Source organism: Lissotriton vulgaris, chromosome 12, assembly GCF_964263255.1.
Source record: "Lissotriton vulgaris chromosome 12, aLisVul1.2, whole genome shotgun sequence".
Classification (NCBI taxonomy): Eukaryota; Metazoa; Chordata; class Amphibia; order Caudata; family Salamandridae; genus Lissotriton; species Lissotriton vulgaris.
The window spans coordinates 740,830,315-740,852,657 of record NC_141700.1 but is presented as its reverse complement, the minus strand read 5'-3'; the positions used below and the strand labels follow the sequence as shown (position 1 = coordinate 740,852,657).

General features: G+C 42.0%; 1 protein-coding gene across 1 annotated transcript in view; it reads right to left on the bottom strand.

Annotated features, from left to right (window-relative positions):
* Positions 1–21,690, bottom strand: part of LOC147678512 (extracellular calcium-sensing receptor-like) — a 73,923-nt gene extending 52,233 nt beyond the window's left edge. The window contains exon 1 of the mRNA XM_086945659.1: positions 21,434–21,690. Within this exon, the coding sequence (XP_086801785.1) occupies positions 21,434–21,690 (257 nt within the window). The remainder of the gene's footprint in view (positions 1–21,433) is intronic.
* Between the last annotated feature and the right edge of the window lie 653 nt (positions 21,691–22,343).

Sequence of the window (22,343 nt, the reverse complement as noted above, 5' to 3'; positions counted from 1 at the left end):
AGTTTTTAGTGACAAGAGCTTGTTCCACGTGTCAAATAGGTGCCTAGCATGCAAAGCGGGCCCCAAACCGCTCGCTATCACCTAAAAGCTGTTGCTAACTAATGTTAGCGACAGCTTGCTAATAGGGCGATGAAATTATCGCCATTTTGCGGCAGAAAATGGCCGCAAAAGCGGCGATAATTTCATTTCGCCTGCCTTGATAATATGCCCCTGCATTCCGCAGGCAGCGTCTTCTCATCAGTTTCTCTGCGTATAACTGTTTCCGTGTGAATAGCATGTAACGACGTCTAGAGGCTAAGAAGAGCTTAGTTGAGATACCTGTTCACCCACAACGCCATCTAGAGTGTGTTTCTGGTACAATTCGCTGTGCACTTTACGTCAGCGATCTGCATGCTATTCATGGCTGGTTTTGCATATTTTCAGCAATTGCCACTCCTTTTATTTCTGGTTTTACATATTTTCAAGGATCGGCACATTTTTCATTGACGGTTTGCAGCACCATATTTATATATTTACTGTTTGATATTTTACAGGTTTTGTGCCAATCCTCAGGGAGTGGTACGTTGCTCGTTGCTGTTTTAGTAGATCAAAATAACCCCCGCACTCTGCCCCACTCCCACATGTATGCCACCTTTGCCATACTGTATTCCTTATCAGGACAAGAAAAAAGCCCACGTACACGTTCGTCTTGTGGTGGTCATTTGTTGGCCGCAGTTTATTAGGAATACAAGGAAACATGTATATACGTGCATACTTTATTAGCGTAGTTCTCCACCACGCTTTGCCTGTTCCTCAGCCCTGCGACATTGCTGTTCTTTAGGTGTGGGTGGGTGGGACCAAAATGTGGGCTCTGCTGCCGGTGCTGCTTCCTGCTCCGATAAGATAGGAGCTTGCCTGGGAGAGCGTTGCTTATATGCCCCCCCACCATTCACCCTCCAGCCAGCCCAGTATGCCCTATGTCCATTGGGTGGTTATTCTCCCGCCTTCGCCTCCATTGGCGCCTCTTTGGTGGCTGCTGTGGGGGGGAGGGGGGGCGCAGGCATTTCCTTTGTTCCTTGGTCGCTTTTGCGCGCCTAAACCAGCCCGCACTAGTTTGTGTCCGGGGGCACGGCGCTAGTTATGGTCCCGGCATTCGAGCTCCCTTTGGGAGCAGCCTCTGCATAAGCGACTGACATGCTTAAGCAGATGTACAGCAAACCGCATTGGAATGTCCAGCACAATTGGTGTTCTATCTTCAGGGACTGCTGAGTAGTACATGGTGCATGTGATACTGAACAGCGATCGGCACGTTTTTGGAAGAGTGTCAATTATTCTTTAGCGATTGGCACGTTGTTGGACATTTGGATTTGTGTTGTCAATATAAGTGATGATTGGTTATGGAGTTACCAATGTTTAAGCACTGGGTATGTTTTTTTTGGGTGGTAGAGTCTTAGTGGTAGTAGAAAACCATGATGCAAACTGTTACACTACCAGCTTTGTTTTTTGCAAGATCTGGTCGAACTAACACTGAAGCAATGCATTTGGATCAGATTTTTTTTATCTGTATTTAGGAGCTATTCATGGCCAGAAATGTTAAACCAGATAGAAAAAGGAATCTTTTGTATTATTATTATTTAAGTGTGGAAAGTCATAATATTTTTGACCATTTACCAGTTTTTAACCCAAGTGAGGAAGAAGAATTGGATGAGTTTCAGAGTGCAGTTAAGCAATTGAAGATTCCTTTTGAGGGAAGAGTTAACTTGTTCATGCACAGACATAAGGGGGCAGATTTACAAGCCCCTTGTGCCCCTTTTATGCCGCCGTTGCGTCACTTTTGTGACGCTGTGGTGGCGCAAAAGATGCGCCATGCTGGGTATTTACAACGTGACCCATCTGGGAGATGCATTACTTTGTAAAGCCCTGCGCCAGAAGGAGGTGTTCCTACGCAGGGGGGGGGGGGGGGCGCGTTCCGGCACGGGAACGCCTCCTAAAAGTGGCTGAGTGAAATCTACAAGATTTCTCTCAGTCACTTTTGGACCCATGCTGCGTCAAAACCCTGCGCCTGCTTGAAGCAGGCATATGGCTTGTGACGCAACTCCAGCAATGCAACGCTTTTACAGCCCAGATGTGTCACGCATCTGTGCCGTTTTTGCCCCATGGTGCGTCGCATTGTAAATGCAGCGCATCCATGGTGGCAGAGGCATGGCGCACAATAACTGGCGCATCCGTGCTGATATGGAGGGAAGCGCCAGGTATTGTAAATCTGCCCCAAGATTTTTACAAGGGTACAAGCACTGTCTGAATCTATTGATTCCTTTTTAACAGCGTTAAATGTTTTAGCTTCTTATTGTGACTTTGAGAATGTTACATCACAATTAATTAGAGACCAGTTGGTAGCAAGGTGTAGTTTCAAGAAAATTTTGCAGCGTCTTTTAGCGTGTAAAAATCCAACATTAGGTGAGGCTGTTGATATTATGAAAAGCATAGAGTCTTCCAGGGAGGATGTTAAGTTATTTCAGGTGGGAACATAGCAAGTAGTGGCAGTTAGTCAGGGTTCTGCCAGAGGTCAACAATCAGTTCACCAGTTGCAACAGCAAGAACCTTTTTGCAAGTCTCAACAGAAATCTGGGGTTTCAGAAACACTCAGAGGAGGGACTGGTTCCAAACCGGTATGCTTTAGATGAGGCTCACATTTCCATGTGTCTAGTTTTAAGGATTGGCCCGTCATCTCATAGGAGTGTTGGAAATATAATAATGTTGGCCATTTTGTCAAAGTGTGCAGAGGAGGGAAATGTATGGAGAATTTTCAGAGACCTCAACTATCTGAAGGCACATCTGTTCACACGGTCCAGAGTTATGACTCAGCAGAGGATTTGCAGTGTCCCAAAAACAAGGTTGAAGAGTTAGTGGTAGTGGTTGATATTGTTAAAATTAAGTATGAGCCTGAACTTTATAGTGATCTATTGGTTGAGTTTACTATTAACAATCACGCTATTACATTGCTAGTGGACTAAGGGGCAAGGATCCCAATTATTGGCATTACGAATATTAATGAAATGAGGTATGATCAAGTTTAATTACCCCCGATGTCATTACTACTGTGTTTGAAGGGAGTAGAGTAGATTTAGTGGGGTTCTTTTGGGCAGATATTGGGTTCTCCACCAAGGTTTTCAAAGGGAAGATCTATGTGGCAAAGAAAGGCATTAATCTACTAGGGTGATGGCACCAAGATGACTTGGGACAGTGATAAGAGCTTGGATGAAATATCCTGTGGTACTAGAAGAAAACCACAATGTTGTCATTGTTAGTGGCTCTGTCCATTGGGTATTTTAAATCCCGAGAAAGTTGGAAAGATCAAGGATTTTGTGATTGTAATTAAAGTTAATGATGGGACAATCCTGATAAAGCACATGTTACATAATGTTCCTTTCATTGTTAGAAAGGATTTATCAAAATTCATTCTCAGATGCAGCTTGATGCCATAATTGAGCCAGTTGGTGCTGCTCCTTGGTTGTCACCAGTTGTTTTTGCTAAAAGAAAAAGCTCTAGGGAACTCTGCTTTTGTGTGGACTTAAGATCAGTAAATTATGCCTTGTGGGTTGATAATTTCCCCATTCCACAGATTGAGGATATAATTACAGCTGTGGGACAGGCCAAATGGTTTACAAAATTAAATTTGAAAGCAGCTTAACATCAAATAGAATTGGCAATGAACTCACACCATTTGACTGCATTTGTGAATCCTGATGGTATGAGTTAATTTTGTAGAATGTCATTTGGCCTGGCCACGGCTGTATACGTAAGTCTGAAGATTGTGTCAAAAATTCTGCAGGCCTTAGATAATTTAGCTGAGTTTCAGATTGATACCATAGTGTTTGACAACTCATTAGATGAACATGATAAGGTTTTACAAAAGGTGTTCAGTGTTTTGAAGGGCAACGGTTTTACTCTAAGAGGAGATAATTGTGTGTTTGCAGTGCATTACATTGAATATTTGGGCCATGTGTTATTGTCAAAAGGCATAAAACCTAAACTTGGGTTGGTAAATTGCATCATGAGGCTCCTTATCTGGTGGAAAAAGATCAATTCAGTTAATTCTTGGGAATGTGCAAATTTTACTCAAAGTGTATGTGTAATTTTTCAGACTTGACAGAGTGTTTTCATGCATTGTTTAAGAAAACATCACAGTTTGTTTGGTCCAAGGAATACCAGCAACGTTTTGATCTCATCAAGGAGAAAACTGTGTCAGTTCCAGCTCTTTAGCCGTATGTGAAAGGTTGCATGATAGTGATTACTGTGGACATTAGTTCAAATGGACTGGGAGCTACTCTTTCGCAACATAATAGCATCTATGAGACAAATGTGGTGTTTGCTTCTAGGAAATTGTCAGAAGTTGAGTCTAGTTATTCCCTCATAGAGAAGGAAATGTTAGCAATAAAGTACTAATGGAGAGTGTTCAAAGTCCTTTGAAGTATTGTGTTGTTTGTGAGAAGGCCAATAGAGACACCGTTTTGGTGTATTGCACTGCTCCTCACTCAGTCATTTGACAGACCCCGTTTGAGGTGATGATGGGGAGGTGTGTAAATTTGTGTTTGTTTCTGGGAAGGATATCAGATGTCTTATTAAGAGATGTTAGTGTGTATGAGGAAGGGAAGGTAGCCTGTAATGAGGCATCAAGGAGGAGAGTGGAAGGTAATTTGTCAAGAAAGTGTAAGCGCAGTAATGTGGTTACAGTAAAATTAAATGTTGGTGTTGAGTACGCATTAGGGATCCCTTGATGTTGAAAAAGGGGTTATCTAACTCCTGAGACCCGGTGCAGGTAGAAAGAGTGTGTGGCAATTCTGTTCAGGTGTGTAATAGGCGGTGGTAGAATTTGTCTCGAATTGCAAGAGTATCTATGTACAATAGTGAGGACATCCCGAAGAATGCACTGGAAGATGTTGAGAGTATATTTGGGTTCACTGGAGTACAGACTCATTAAGAAGAAGTATGCGTATGAAACATGCATAGAAAGAGTGTGTGGCAATTCTGTTCAGGTGTGTAATAGGCGGTGGTAGAATTTGTCTCGAATTGCAAGAGTATCTATGTACAATAGTGAGGACATTCCGAAGAATGCACTGGAAGATATTGAGAGTATATTTGGGTTCACTGGAGTACAGACTCATTAAGAAGAAGTATGCGTATGAAACATGTACCAAAGAGATTGTTGGATTAAGTGGTGATTTTTTTTTCTATTCTTCTTCTCTTTCTTCTCTCCCTATTTTTCTCCTTGTTGTTTTAGGGTTATATATATATATATATATATATATTTTCCACGAGTTACCACACTGCGCCGAGCACTTCAGGGCGGGGGCTTCAAGTGCGAGTGGCAACGCACTAAAACATCCAAATAAACGAACCTCTCCAGCAAGAAGACGTCAGCCCACACAGGTAAGTTGAACGGACCTCCTTTATTAACAGGAAACAAACGGCATGATGCATTTCGGCGTAACGTGCCTTTTTCAAATGCCTAATGTTTGTAGAATTCACCTGCACACAACGGGTTCCACTGAGGGGAAGATGAATTTCAACCCGCAACTACGAGTTGATTGGCTGCAGACACACTAGCGGAAGTCCTTGCCCCAGTGGGCGGTGTCCACAGCTCGCCCAGGATTGTGGTCAATGTAGTGTGAGGGGGTCAATTCTCTTTACCTACACCCCACCAACAATACTAGCAGCGCACCAGTGTCACTTCCCTTAGTAGGCAGCGGTGATGCGATGCAGTTGCCACTCGCACTTGAAGCCCCCGCCCTGAAGTGCTCGGCGCAGTGTGGTAACTCGTGGAAAGTCTCAATGCTCTTGGGAAGACGCCGAGCCACCGCAGCTGACAGCGCATCGAAAGGCCATTAACATGGGGAGATGACTGCATCGCGTCACCGCTGCCTACTAAGGGAAGTGACACTGGTGCGCTGCTAGTATTGTTGGTGGGGTGTAGGTAAAGAGAATTGACCCCCTCACACTACATTGACCACAATCCTGGGCGAGCTGTGGACACCGCCCACTGGGGCAAGGACTTCCGCTAGTGTGTCTGCAGCCAATCAACTCGTAGTTGCGGGTTGAAATTCATCTTCCCCTCAGTGGAACGCGTCGTGTGCAGGTGAATTCTACAAACATTAGGCATTTGAAAAAGGCACGTTACGCCGAAATGCATCATGCCGTTTGTTTCCTGTCAATAAAGGAGGTCCGTTCAACTTACCTGTGTGGGCTGACGTCTTCTTGCTGGAGAGGTTCGTTTATTTGGATGTTTTAGTGCGTTGCCACTCGCACTTGAAGCCCCCGCCCTGAAGTGCTCGGCGCAGTGTGGTAACTCGTGGAAAGTCTCAATGCTCTTGGGAAGACGCCGAGCCACCGCAGCTGACAGCGCATCGAAAGGCCATTAACATGGGGAGATGACTGCATCGCGTCACCGCTGCCTACTAAGAGAAGTGACACTGGTGCGCTGCTAGTATTGTTGGTGGGGTGTAGGTAAAGAGAATTGACCCCCTCACACTACATTGACCACAATCCTGGGCGAGCTGTGGACACCGCCCACTGGGGCAAGGACTTCCGCTAGTGTGTCTGCAGCCAATCAACTCGTAGTTGCGGGTTGAAATTCATCTTCCCCTCAGTGGAACCCGTCGTGTGCAGGTGAATTCTACAAACATTAGGCATTTGAAAAAGGCACGTTACGCCGAAATGCATCATGCCGTTTGTTTCCTGTCAATAAAGGAGGTCCGTTCAACTTACCTGTGTGGGCTGACGTCTTCTTGCTGGAGAGGTTTGTTTATTTGGATGTTTTAGTGCGTTGCCACTCGCACTTGAAGCCCCCGCCCTGAAGTGCTCGGCGCAGTGTGGTAACTCGTGGAAAGTCTCAATGCTCTTGGGAAGACGCCGAGCCACCGCAGCTGACAGCGCATCGAAAGGCCATTAACATGGGGAGATGACTGCATCGCGTCACCGCTGCCTACTAAGGGAAGTGACACTGGTGCGCTGCTAGTATTGTTGGTGGGGTGTAGGTAAAGAGAATTGACCCCCTCACACTACATTGACCACAATCCTGGGCGAGCTGTGGACACCGCCCACTGGGGCAAGGACTTCCGCTAGTGTGTCTGCAGCCAATCAACTCGTAGTTGCAGGTTGAAATTCATCTTCCCCTCAGTGGAACCCGTCGTGTGCAGGTGAATTCTACAAACATTAGGCATTTGAAAAAGGCACGTTACGCCGAAATGCATCATGCCGTTTGTTTCCTGTCAATAAAGGAGGTCCGTTCAACTTACCTGTGTGGGCTGACGTCTTCTTGCTGGAGAGGTTCGTTTATTTGGATGTTTTAGTGCGTTGCCACTCGCACTTGAAGCCCCCGCCCTGAAGTGCTCGGCGCAGTGTGGTAACTCGTGGAAAGTCTCAATGCTCTTGGGAAGACGCCGAGCCACCGCAGCTGACAGCGCATCGAAAGGCCATTAACATGGGGAGATGACTGCATCGCGTCACCGCTGCCTACTAAGGGAAGTGACACTGGTGCGCTGCTAGTATTGTTGGTGGGGTGTAGGTAAAGAGAATTGACCCCCTCACACTACATTGACCACAATCCTGGGCGAGCTGTGGACACCGCCCACTGGGGCAAGGACTTCCGCTAGTGTGTCTGCAGCCAATCAACTCGTAGTTGCGGGTTGAAATTCATCTTCCCCTCAGTGGAACCCATCGTGTGCAGGTGAATTCTACAAACATTAGGCATTTGAAAAAGGCACGTTACGCCGAAATGCATCATGCCGTTTGTTTCCTGTCAATAAAGGAGGTCCGTTCAACTTACCTGTGTGGGCTGACGTCTTCTTGCTGGAGAGGTTCGTTTATTTGGATGTTTTAGTGCGTTGCCACTCGCACTTGAAGCCCCCGCCCTGAAGTGCTCGGCGCAGTGTGGTAACTCGTGGAAAGTCTCAATGCTCTTGGGAAGACGCCGAGCCACCGCAGCTGACAGCGCATCGAAAGGCCATTAACATGGGGAGATGACTGCATCGCGTCACCGCTGCCTACTAAGGGAAGTGACACTGGTGCGCTGCTAGTATTGTTGGTGGGGTGTAGGTAAAGAGAATTGACCCCCTCACACTACATTGACCACAATCCTGGGCGAGCTGTGGACACCGCCCACTGGGGCAAGGACTTCCGCTAGTGTGTCTGCAGCCAATCAACTCGTAGTTGCGGGTTGAAATTCATCTTCCCCTCAGTGGAACCCGTCGTGTGCAGGTGAATTCTACAAACATTAGGCATTTGAAAAAGGCACGTTACGCCGAAATGCATCATGCCGTTTGTTTCCTGTCAATAAAGGAGGTCCGTTCAACTTACCTGTGTGGGCTGACGTCTTCTTGCTGGAGAGGTTCGTTTATTTGGATATATATATATATATATATATATATATATATATATATATATATATATATATATATATATATATCTGCAAATACCTCGCAGCAGCGCTTCCTCAGTGAAACACGAGGCAAGGACCAACTTTTTTCAGCATCTTTTTTATTTAGCCATTAGACAGGTAGTCATAACGCGTTTCGGCCGTCCCAGCGGCCTTGGTCACATGGCGTTACAGAATGCTTTTGCCCTTTTTTTTTTAAAGTGATATCGTGCAGTCACATGTTCCAATGATGGACATAAACAAAATACTCCATGTATAAATACATTTGCTGTTTGTTTCTCATCAATGCCATTGCAAAGGATAGTTAATAACTGTATAAATACATAAGTTAATCCTGTAGTTTTTTTGTGTAGAAAAATTATATATACATTTGCAATTTCAAATCTCATGTAGCAGAGTATTTTTTACTTTTCAATCATATACATAGCAGCATAAATGCCTATAACTCCTCAAGTTGTACTGAGAAAATTATGTCAACCTTGTCCATCAAGTAAATAAATAACTACTGTGCATAGTCAGTGCTCACCAACGTGTATTAAATCATAATACAAAGAATAATAATAATCACTACTATTTCATAATAGTAGTGAAAAGAAGATCCAAAAAAAGAAAATAACTTAATCTATAAGGACCATACAACAAAAAATGAATCCATAATGAACATATTACCAGCCACTGAATACTCGGAGGAAGGGGATATAATACCGCTTGATATTATTTAGTTCTGTTAATTCATTCTCGCCTTCAACCATATTATTGCACATATTTTTAAAGTGACTTCGTGTCAACTAGAAAAAATATATAATTTTTTCATAAAGTGACATCGTGCGAACAAAGTGCAGATACAAGTAAAGTGGCTGGTGCTAGGGGGTTATACTGGAATGAGGTAGTTTAAGGAGGGAAAACCTTAACTCTATTCAACAACAATTATAGTCATCAAATTCAAGACAAGATATAATCATACATTATCAATGTGGCACATATAGAAAAAATCACACCATAAAACCAATCTATAAAAAAAGGGGAATCGGTGACATGACTAAAATCAGCTATCATAACAAACATTAGGATAAAAAGGACTACCCCAATATTTAAAAAGACGGCTAAAATCAATCAATTCATATATATACACATACTTCACACTATATATATAAATTATACACATTATGTTACAATATAAGTACATATGTGCAAAAAAGTGCAAGGTACGATCCAACTCCTCTTTTACTATGGTGTACTATGGTATATTGGTGTTATATGTGTGGCTATAATGTGGCATGACATGATCATAGGTATGTATGGAGGTCTTCCGTGGTGTTCAGACCTCCCGGCCACTTTGAATTAAACTCCAAAATATATTTGGTTTCAAGCCTGCGCATACACGCCTCTCTGTCACCTCCTCTTTTAGTGAGAGGGATCGATTCTATGGCGAAGTATTTGAGACACTGAGGCTTACTATTGTGACATGCCTCAAAGTGTCTGGCCACCGGATAACTCTGATCCTTGTTAACAATGGCGCGGAGGTGCTGTAAGATACGCTTGTGGATTTGTAATTTACTGCTACCAATATATTTTAGTTTACAGTCACATTCCAATATATACACACAGTATTCAGTTCTACAGGTTAGATGCTGTTTTATCTCCTTCGTGGTTCTTGGAATTACTGTTGTGTATTTTTTGGTGTTGACACCATGTTGGCAAGCCTTACATGCCAGGCATTTGTAGAAGCCCCTACTGGTGGGTCGCCACGGCTCTTTGCCTATGTATTCCTCACTGTTTTTTGAGAGGATAGAGCCCATGCTTAAACTTTTACGAAAAGTTATGGAAGGATTTGGGGGCATCACATCCCCAATCATGGGATCATCCTTTACAAAGTGCCAGTTTCTTCTGACTATACTCCTGATTTCTTTCTCCTGCTTGGAGTATGTCAGTACTAGTCTGACTTCATTAGTTTTGTCACATTGTTTTACTTTTTCAATCAACAAATCACCTCTTTCTATAAGCCTGGATTTCCTTATAGCAGTGTTCAGTATTTTGGTAGTATATCCCCTATCTACAAATCTCTGAAAGCTTTCTTGTTGTTTCGCAATCATGTCATCATAGTTACTACAAATACGGCGGATGCGTAGCATCTCGCCGTAAGGTATTGATTTGATTAGATGTTGGGGATGAGCACTCGTGGCATGTAAAAGAGTGTTACCTGCCGTCGGTTTCCTAAAAAGGGTACTGGTAAGAATACTGTTAGATATAAAAACCTGTACATCTAAAAATGTCACCGATTCCCTGCTTACATCAGAGGTAAAATGCAAATTAAGATCATTTTCATTGATTTCATGTATGAAATTTAAAACACTTTCCTCAGAACCACGCCATACAATAAATAAGTCATCAATAAAACGGAGCCAACAGGTGATGTTTGTGGTGCATTATTTTTCAAATTTACGCTTGAGGACCAGTTCCTCCCACCACCCCATAAACAGGCACGCGTAACTGGGGGAGAAACTGGCCCCCATTGCTACACCTTGAACCTGTTGATACATTTGTCCGTTAAAAATGAAGAAGTTATTATTAAGGCAGAATGTTAGCATTTCTAAAAGCATTTTAGTATGTTGAGCCAGTTCGATAGGCCTGCGGCTCAGATAGTATTCACATTCACGCAGGCCATCTCTATGCTTTATACACATATATAACGAGCTAACGTCCAACGTTACCAACAGCAAATCTGGGCTCCACACTACATCCTCTAGTTTTCGCAGAAAGTCACTAGAATCTTGTACATATGACTTTAGGGATTTCAAGTGTGGCTGCAAAAAATAGTCAATGTACCTTGAGAGGTTTTCCAGCGGGCCACCACAGGCTGCAATTATTGGTCTGCCTGGCGGTTTGGTGATACTCTTATGGACCTTTGGTATGAAATATATATATGGAGTGAGTGGATGATCTTTTTTAACATACTTAAACTCATCTCCACTTAACATGCCAAGGCCCTTCCATGCCACCAGGTTCTTGCATATATGAAAGCTCCAAGTTTACCCACTGGTTCGGGAAGCACTCCAGCCACGGTGTACATCCACACACCCACAACCACGTCTCAGACAGCCGACGCGTTTCGAAAATTAATTCTTCTTCAAAGGCTTCATTCCACAAAGTACACAGTGTTCGTTGAGACCACACCTTTATTCCATGCAAAAACATTAGTTGCCTTCTGATAGGCTGCCGTTAGATGCCTCCTGATAGGCTGAAGGTATTCTGGGATACGTAGTCCACCATGTACAGTTGCATGCGGAATTACATTAAAAGACCCTCCAATGGGCCCCGAGGCGTGCGTGGTAATTGAAAGGTGCCATGGCTCCAAAAGATCAGGCAGGAAAGCAGCGGGCCAGTGAACAGGGAATCTTGTCCTGATCTTTTGGAGCCATGGCACCTTTCAATTACCACGCACGCGTCGGCTGTCTGAGACGTGGTTGTGGGTGTGTGGATGTACACTGTGGCTGGAGTGCTTCCCGAACCAGTGGGTAAACTTGGAGCTTATATATATATATATATATATATATATATATATATATATATATATATATATATATATATATATATATATATATATATATATAATATATTCACTGAAATGTGATGCATGCATTTATGTTTGTATTTATATAGATATACAGATGATATATGTTTATATATGTATGTATATATATATATTCACTGAAAAAAACATAGGTTATAGACCATATATAGTTAGGAATTAGCATTTACAAAACCTTGAAAATTCACTGAAAAAACCATGGGGTTATAGACCATATATAGTTAGGAATTAGCATTTACAAAACCTTGAAAATTCACTGAAAAAACCATAGGTTATAGACCATATATAGTTAGGAATTAGCATTTACAAAACCTTATTTTACTCACACAAAACCATTGAAATTCGCATATATAGTTAGTTGCACTAACTATATATCGCGCACCCGCAATCCACTGCTGATGATGTCATATATTACATCATTCATGACATGGTCAGTGACATCACTGATGACATCACTGATGACATCTCAGTGAATTTCAATGGTTTTTTAATTGCAAATATCAAAAGCTGTAAAATTTATTCTTCTTTCAAAGGAAAAATATATTTTTTATGTATTTAATATAATTTTTTTATGTATATAACTTTTTTTTTATTTTCGCTACTGGTCCGCTCACCGGGTAGCTTCCCGTTAGCTCAATTTGGTGCCGCGACCCGATCCGCGCACCGGGAAACGTTCCGCATTCGAAAACAACATTGTGACGCGTTGCGTAAGCGTTGCGTAAGCGCGACGTATCGCGTTGCCACGTAATGCGTCTTATGATGCGCCGCGTTAGCGCACTCGGAAGTGCCCCTGAGCGCGAAGCGCAGCACCCCGGAAGCGCTCTGGGCGCGGAGTGGGACGCGTAACGTAAGCGTAACAGGTCATGTGACCTGAAAATAACACTTTTCATTGGTTTAGAACATTTTTTTTTCCCAAATGATGAAAGCCACCACCTTTGCATTATTCCAATCAAGATGACTTCAGGTGTGCCATACTTTTGTCATAAGTAAGACTGTTAGCGTTCTAGTTGTTCTTTAGAACACTCTGGGACATTCTGTCATTGGGCTATAGTTGGGCTACATCTGGCTGATATTTGGGCTACATTTGGGCTCTTTTGTCTCTGGTGGCCATCTTGGGAGACTGCATATCAGAATTTTTTTAATGAAATATAAGAGATTTGAGAAGTCACTCAAAATGTGCCCTAATTTTTCTTTCTTCAGCAATAATCATAATTTCTATGGCAAAATGAACCCCCTCATTTTGTTCCTTTGCAAATTAAATGTTTTAAGTGTCAACACTTTATTCCAATCAAGATGACTTCAGGTGTGCCATACTTTTGTCATAAGTAAGACTGTTAGCGCTCTAGTTGTTCTTTAGGACACTCTGGGACACTCTGGGACATTCTGTCATTGGGCTATAGTTGGGCTACATCTGGCTGATATTTGGGCTACATTTGTTTTTTTTTGTCTCTGGTGGCCATCTTTTGGGCTACATTGGGCTACATTGGGCTACATTTGGGATCTAACATATATATAGCCCAATGTAGCCCAATATATATTTTTTAAAGTTAATTTTCGGAAAAACCACTGGAGCATATATCTTGAGACATAGCAAAGGCACATCGGGGTACCAGTCCCTACAATTTTGCCAAGTTTGGTGGAAATCCATTCAGCCGTTCGGGCTAAAAGTGAGTCCAACCGCCCTATGGAAAACTCAATGTTAAAAACACGTTTTGGGACCCCCCTTTTTTCTCGGCCGCGCGCTTGACGAAACCCCCCCAAACTTTCAGGGGACGCTCAGGAACAAAATGTGCCATTTTCCTGACAATTTCAGCCAATTCCGTCCATCAACGCCAAAGTTATTCAACATAGAATTTTCAGAAATCCCTATTCAAAAAAATCCTAACTATATATACCTACTGGCGACCGCCAGTAGGTCATATATATATATATATATATATATATATATATATATATATATATATATATATATATATATATATATATATATATATATATATATATATATATATATATATATATATATATATATTCTGCCTGCTATACCTGGTTTGGTACAACTAACAAAACAGAACAGGATTTTGCATTTAGAGGTGTCACTATATTACATTCATATGATTTTTAAGTAATGAGGAAGGTCTGTGTGATTTTAAGTTTGACATTAACCTTAGTAGTTGCTGACCATCCCCAAATTTATCAATATGAATCTATGTGGTCAGATTTTTATAGAGTTTTTAAAAGGCATATTTATGGATATTAATATATAACTTTTTTTTAAAACCATATATATTTATATATTTATGTGTTTTGATATATTTTCAATATGCTGCTAAACTCTTGATGTATTATACATTTATATAATTCTGACACAATTATTTACACCAAATGCAAATGGCGTTAGTATGTCTTTTATGTCTATCAGTATACAACACTGCAGCTGATGCATTTCAAATACGTCATGGTTACTCACGACTTTAAAAGAGCACTGCGCCTTTTCAACATTGTCATGTGATCAATGCCCTTTCAGGGCTGAAACGCGTTTTGGTGTCGGGCACACAATAAAGAAAAATTGCATCATCCAGTGGGTTTGCCTTGTCTTTTTGCCTTGTCTTTTTGCCACGCAATTTGAAGACGTTCCTACCATATATATATATATATCATCAGAAGTAACATTCAGAAGAGCCACCAGTCTGAGAGACAAGTTGGTGCACAGTCACCATCAAGATCCGGATAAAAAAAAAAAGGCATTCAATGGTTGAAAAGTAAAGGCTTCATAAAATGTCAACAATGTAAAGCATGTCAGATTGCCGTGAATATAAAAGAAGTAACCTTACCAAACAAAAAATCTTGGATAATCAAACAACTGATAAACTGCAGAACAGACTATGTAGTTTACGTGATAGAATGTCCATGTGCTTTAAAATATATCGGCAGCACAAAAAAAGAACTAAAATTAAGAATCCTTGAACACGTAAGGGCGACAACCAACAAAGATAGAATTAATGCTGTCGCCAAACACATGGAGATTGCACACAATGGAGACTGGAAACTTCTAAAGTTCTACGGCTTGGAAACAATTGTACCTCATGAAAGAGGAGGAGACCGAGAGTGAAAACTGAGATGCAGAGAATCACGCCAAATATTGAATTTTCGAACTTAGCACCCTGACGGTTTAAACCAGAGTGAAGAAATTTATGTACATTTGTAGACAACATGTATATCTTAAGAAAAAAATGATAGAGCACCAACTATAAAATAGTCGCATAGGGAATGTCAAAAACATAAAACATGAATAACAAACCTTTCCTTCTGTATGGTCATAGTACACAATATGAAAAAATGGGGCGATGATAAAACACACGTGAATAAGTTACACTAATACCTTGCTCTCTCACAAAAATAAGGGGTCATCATAAAGGTGAAATGTCATAGCCCACTTGAGGGCGGGAAAACATAAAATAAATCATCGAAGTGAAATTGCCCACTGGAGGGCTACACTAAATGAACTTCAATGACAATTCAATCGTTATTGAAAACTGTTTCAAAATACATAAGACAATTCATACTTTGATGATATATGGGTAAAAGATTATGACCTAAAACACTTCAAACTCTACCTTGTGGCAATATAGCAACAATGACAAACAGTGATGAAGTTAATCATGTTTGAGAGAACAATTTCTGTGTGCTGTTTTTAAACATAATTATTGTTATATTGAGGAAAACTACAAGTCCCATAGCTCTTAGCAATTTTGACAGGAAGTCATAATGTAATCACGTGGCTTTGGTAAACCACTCCTTAAAGGAAGTTAGTGGGTGATGTAAATATCTACCGTGAACAAGCCGTCTGTTGGCGGTGAAACGCGTTGGTATATATTTGTATATTGAGAACTATGGATGAATAAAGAATTGGGAAAGAGAGATCCTACGAGTGCGTTTTCATTCCGTAAGAGGAGGTGATTGACAATTGAATTCGGCGGGGCTCTGCCGAGGAATTCTGCACCGATACAAGAATCGCCAGGGGTCGAACAAACCGAGCCAAGTTGTTGGGATATATATATATCTATATATATATATATATGATCAAGGGCACATGCGCCCGAAACGCGTCATTGCTGCTGTTGTTTACCTGCGCAGCCATAAAAGACATCTGAGGCCAGATCCAGTGGTCCGTCTCCTTTCTTTGCTTCGCCCGTCTAACGGATTGGAGGTGGCTTGGGGAGTTTTCTTTTGCATATATTTATATATATCCCAGCTCATACGTTCCTCACTCAATAAAGAACGGACCGCACTCTGTTGTGTTTTGAAATTGAAATCCACAATTTTATTTCATCGTCAGCTTGCGAAACAGGACGCGTTTCGGCATCTCGTCTTTGGACAACAATTCATTCTTGTTGCTGCAGCGTCCATCTTATAACGTGTTTCAAATTGATTAATTTCATACACTTTTTACAATGAGCGCCTTTAAACAGAAAGTTATTAAGCCCTGGATGGGCATTTTGCCAAGCATTTTGCTATGATCGTTTGCACATATATACATGTAATTCATTCAAGTTGATATTCTATACAATCCATTGCTTAAACTTGAATATAACTAAACAGAAGTATGTACAAGTTCTATGGCTACAGATAACAGTTAATTGAGGGAAAGCACCATATGAAATCTCCTAATGATTACTAAAGATGAGTCTCTTTGAGATACAACCATTGTGATGTCAGATTACTGACCAAGATGACTGGCTAATTTTTCTTCAGTATTAATCCCACGTGGAGACTTAGTTTTGGAGGTCTAAAATAAATCTGGACTCCAGTCTCCGCAACTGCATCCCTCTGTCCCCTCCCCGATCTTTTAGGGGGACCTGGTCCAAGCAGAAACATTTCAAAAGATTACGATCACAGTTGCGTGCTGGGGCAAAGTGTCTGGCAACTGGATAATTAGGGTCACTATGTTGAATTGCTCTGGCATGTTCTAAGATTCTCTTCTTGACCGGGTTTATCGAGCTGCCATTATAATGTAATTTGCATGGACACTCTAGACAATATATACAGAATGAACTTAACAGGTTAAAAAATTGTTGATTTTTCTGAATTTGTGTGTTCCTGGAATTTCATATGTTGTCACTTTAGAGCTAGACTTACAAGCTTTATATATATATACTTTCGGTTTGCAGAGGCTGTCAGAAGGGCGGTCTGGCACGGGTTACTGGATAACCCGAATAGATTAAAAAAAACTCCCTTCTTATAAGTAAGGATACCAGACACTCCAATGTACTGGAAAACTGTAGATTTAATGGCACAAACGACATCCATAAACTTTCTTCATGATTTAAATACATTGCAACAGAAAGCGGACTACACCATCACCATGTATCGTAGCGAAAGTGAGTAAGAATAAAGCAGCCATCTTGTAACATTGTTTAAAGCTCCCAACTAAATAAATGGTTGCTGAAAAATGCTAGATATTGACAATGAATGAAAAATATTTATAATATATACATTTATTGAAGACACTTTCCCTATCATTGTTGTTTCATTCTGAAATGATAGTAGACATGATCCACTTCTGTTTAACAAACAATTTGGTGGTGTATTTGCAGAGAGATCTGGCATTGAAGAGGATACATCTGAGTTGATCTAGTGGGGTTTTGCCAGAGCGCGGGATCTCGCAGAGGTAGTCAGTCCTGGTGGGGAGGTGAAGTGGCAGCAGAGACAGAACCGTCCCGGCATGAAGTGGGGATATGCGATGTAGCGGTTGTTATGACGAGCGTCAAGGGTACATAGATCAGTGGTGGAGTACCTGTGGAAGTCAGGGTGGCCAGGGTTCATGGCACTGGGCATGGTTCAGGAGCAGACAGGCACAGAGGAACTTGCCTTTGACACACCCTGTGTGCTCCAGTGACACAGCCATTTTGCAGCATAATTAAGTATGTCCTTCCTGAGAGGATGGATAGGGTGCAGGGAGGCGGAAGTGCAGGAAGCGGCAAGCACTGTGATGGCAAGGGCAGGAAAACAGTGAGAGGTCCTGGAACCTAATAGCATGGGAACCTGGAGGGCTGGGGGCTGCGCGGCGCTGGGGCTGCACTGGCTGTCTGCTGAGACTTTCTCTGGGCAGGAGAGACCTTGCGGTACTTAGGTGACCGGTACGAAGGTGAACTGGCAAGGACCTGTTCCACTTCTTGATTCTTGATTATTCCCAAGTTTTACAGTTAAAGAATACAATGCCAAGTCAAGTAAAGTGGTCTTTTGGAGATCACAATATTTGGTCTAATGGAGAAACTAGCCTTTAACTTCAAGGCCATATTTTCTGGTAACATACTTTAGCTAGTCTACTGGAAATATTGCATCCTGGCTCCAGCTTCACCATAACCGATTAGGCTTTAAGCATGGTGGTCTCAAAGTCCATACGTTATGCAATTAGGTGTAGCTTCTGGCACATGGCTCAAAAATGCATCTCAGCAGTTCCAAAAAATACAAATATAAACAGAAGCATATCAAAGCACATTAGTCATATGATGATATCACTGGCTTCCTCAACAGAACAAACTAAGGGCCACATTTTTGACCTGGTTTGCGTGACTCTTGTACCGGGCAACGTGGTGCAAGATCCACACAAACCTTAAGTATGACTTTTGAAGCCACATAAAGCCACTTTTTTGTGGCTTTGAGTGGCTCCCAAAATTTGGAGTAAAGCAACACACTGCACATTGCTGCATTGTTCTGCTCTGCCCTGAGTAGGTGTTGCATGGGCATGGGCATTGCATGCATGTTCCGATACAACTCCCATGGCTTTTTACGCAAACCCAGATTAACAATGACTTGTAAACCTGGGAATGTGCCAAAATTTTACGCCTTCCCAGAAGAGGCGTAATGAGGAGAAATATATAATTAGAGGAAACAGCCTCTCGGGATTGTTTTTGTGCAGGAAGGTGTGGTGTTTTACGGCTTAGGTCGGGTTACTTTCAGGGCTAAGGGATGAGTTTTTAGGCTCAATGCCAAGGTCTGGGGTGTAACCTGCACCACACATATGCCTTTATCAATCATGCCTTTACAGCTAAATTTGTAAAGGCTTGCGTGTCAAATCCATGTGTGGTTGTGGCAAAGACCGCTTTGTTAATGCATGCAAAGTAATCGCATGTGTGGTTCTGTCATACAGCCCTGTGACACAGGTCTCCGGAGTTCAGCTTTGCTTCAGTCCACTAACGGTACATTCAATTACTTGTGCTTTGTTTATTTGAAAAGTTTTTGGGAAGGAGAGACAAATTATGTCTAGCTACTTGAAGTGGGCAATGTACTAGTTCATAAGGCGAGAGGAGTCAGAGCTGAGCCAAGGGTGGCTTGGCCCTCCTATCCAAAGCAGGAGTCGAGCCATGTGAAGGTCAGTTGTGAGTGTCTGGTGGGCAGGGTTTCACTTCCTTGTTTTGCATTTTTTTTAGACTGGAAGCCCAATGTGCATTTAGGGCCTCATTTATGAAAAATGACGCATCGCTGCGTGAAAGGAGCGATGCGCACTTCTCAGTACGCACTCCTTGGGTCATGATTAATGCGCCATATTTATAATATCACGCATCATGTCGCAAGGAGTTACAGATACGTCAGTATTTCTGACGTATCTATAGGTGCAAAAGTGACGCATTGCTAGAGTGTGTCACAAAAGTGACGCAGCAATGTGTACTTTCACATGGGCAAGTCCCATGTTGTTAGTGCCTGCGTCAGTCTTACACCTGCCATGAAGCAGGCATAAGATTTTGAAGCATTAGCGGCCAAGAAATAGCGCAGTGAAATCTTATAGATTTCATGGCGTCACTTCCATGACCCTTTCTTGCATCAAAACGCCCCCTTTGCATACAGTATACCTGGGGCAGATATAATGTGGCGCAGGGGTTTACAAAGGGACGCATCTACTAAATGCGTCACTTTGTAAATATGGCGCAACAGGGTGCATTTTTTACGCCACTGGTGCGTCACAAAAAGTGACACACCGGCGGCGTAAAAGTGACGCATGGCCTCATAAATGAGGCTCTTAGTGTTTCATTCGTATTCATCTTACGCATCACAGCTCTCCTTCCGGATGGAGGATGCTGCTTGTGTTTGCTTACTGTTTTTTTTGTTTGTCCTTATACTTATTGCTTCATAAAGGTGGGGGGAGGGGACTGTGACCTGACTCTTCTGTTGCGCACGCTTCACGTGGGCACCAGAGCGAGCCAGAGACACCTTTGACCCGAGCAAGGCTCGAGAGTATATAAGAGATCCTCACGGAGTACCACTATCACGTGTGCTGTGTTGCATCTGTGGAGGCAGCACGACTTTAGTTAACAGGGTGCTGCATGCTTATATTCACACACACGCAGATCCTTGGCCGGCCGTGCCCCGTCAATCAAATCTGACCCAGTCTGGCTGCTGGTGCCAGACACTCAAAAGAGCCTTTTTTTAAACCCGAATATGGCTGATTTTCTGCCTGCAGAATACCGCCCGCATTACAGTAAAGATTCAGTAGAAAATACACCTCGACCTTGACTTTGCTTTTTCTATTATATCCAGTTTACTCACTTAAGCCAAGATTGTTTGATCCTGCGTGGCTCTGAATTGAATGTAAGAACATTTGACATTTTTGTGAGCACCCACAAACTGTGTCGTTTTTTAAGGCTAAATGCCGACTCGATAACCAACCAATGATGTTTGTCAGTTATGAGATATATTTCTCGCATTCTCTACACTTGACATAAATGGGCGAAGCTGTCCTTAGGGGCCGAGTCTGCAATTATCGTTTAGAATGTTCTCTGCCTCGACATTGAAATAAGCAAAGACGTAAAACCCGGCGCTGTGTCCATTTAAAGATGCATGCAGGGATGAACTCCCAAAGGTTGTATTTTAGAAGATGCTATGAATGAGATGGAAGTAGACAGCAACAACGCCGTTTCCACGATCCATTACCACTGACATAAAGTTGAGCATTAATATTAGAGAAAACAGTGTGGTAAGAAGGTTACCGCCAGCCATTACTGCATCTCTATAAGAATGTCGTCTGGATACTTGTTGACGTTGGGCTCTATCTGAAAGTTCTAACTTCAGCAGTGGTTGGAATGACTTTAAGAGTGTCAGATCGGCCAAGGATCACACGATCTAAATAAACAGGGCTGGGACTTTAGAATGCATTATTTTTAAAAGGGAGCAATCAGATAATCATAATGGATGTTAACAGTAAATGTGTAAATTGGAAAAAAGGGAAAACAAAAATTAAGAAAATAAAAATGTTTGTGAAAGTGTTAAATAAAACGGATGTAAGCAATAAAATACAATGGACTCACAGGAGATCAATATATTTGAAATAAAATGCTGCTTCAATGACTTCCAAGGATCTATTTTTTCTAGGAGGCACATATATCGATTTCCAAAGACTCAAAAAAAGCAAATCATAACATTATTTTACGTACCTCCGGCAGTTGATTGGAGCGGGTTTGATAGTGAAATTGATCTTCTCGAATTCTGCGTCATCGTGGAATGGGAAGATACCGCCCAGGATGACATCTCCGTCACTGAAGAGACCGGTCACCCCATGGGCTGGAAGGCGGCACCCTGACCGCACTATCTGGGCATTGCACGTGGCAATCATGCAGTGCATCAGCAGGTAGAGCAGGACTTTCAAAGGGATGGAGAGGTTTGGATGTCTTCTCCCAGAGCCCCTTTCCATGGTTTGGGGGTAGACACTGATCATTGGAGCAGAGACCTGATTGAATCCCTAGGCAGAGATTAAACTAGTATAGAGAGATAGACTGTGTCCATTTCACTCTCCCTAAATTCAGAAATTAGCAATTCAGGTAAAAAAAAAAACCAGATTACTACGGCGTGCTGATTACTGTTGCGCTCTATGTGGACAGATAATACGTGTTTGCCACATGAAAAAAGTAATTTATTCTCAATTTCTCAATTTAATTACCTGGAAAAAAGTGAACTTGAGTTTAGGCATCAAGTTTTCACAGCTGAAATCAAGACATTAGGCCACATGGCCCACCGAGCCAGATGATTTTAAGCAGCACACCTGATTGGATAGCAGAAAAAAGAAACTGTTAATATCTTTTCTTTTTATCCAGCTCCTTCGTAAAAATGTGTCACACTGGCATCTGCTCTGTGATGCTGTATGTCTACCAGGTGACAGACAGGCCTGGTACCCCACTCTTTCCTAAATCACAGAAACTGACTTAACTACTTAATTATAAAATACAGACCTGACAATAAGGAAAAGTAATGACCTGAAAGACTTCAAAAAATCAAAAGTATCTATCTGTTAAACAACACCGACAAATCGAATTAACAACTAAGAGACGTGTTGCGATGTTTGCATGC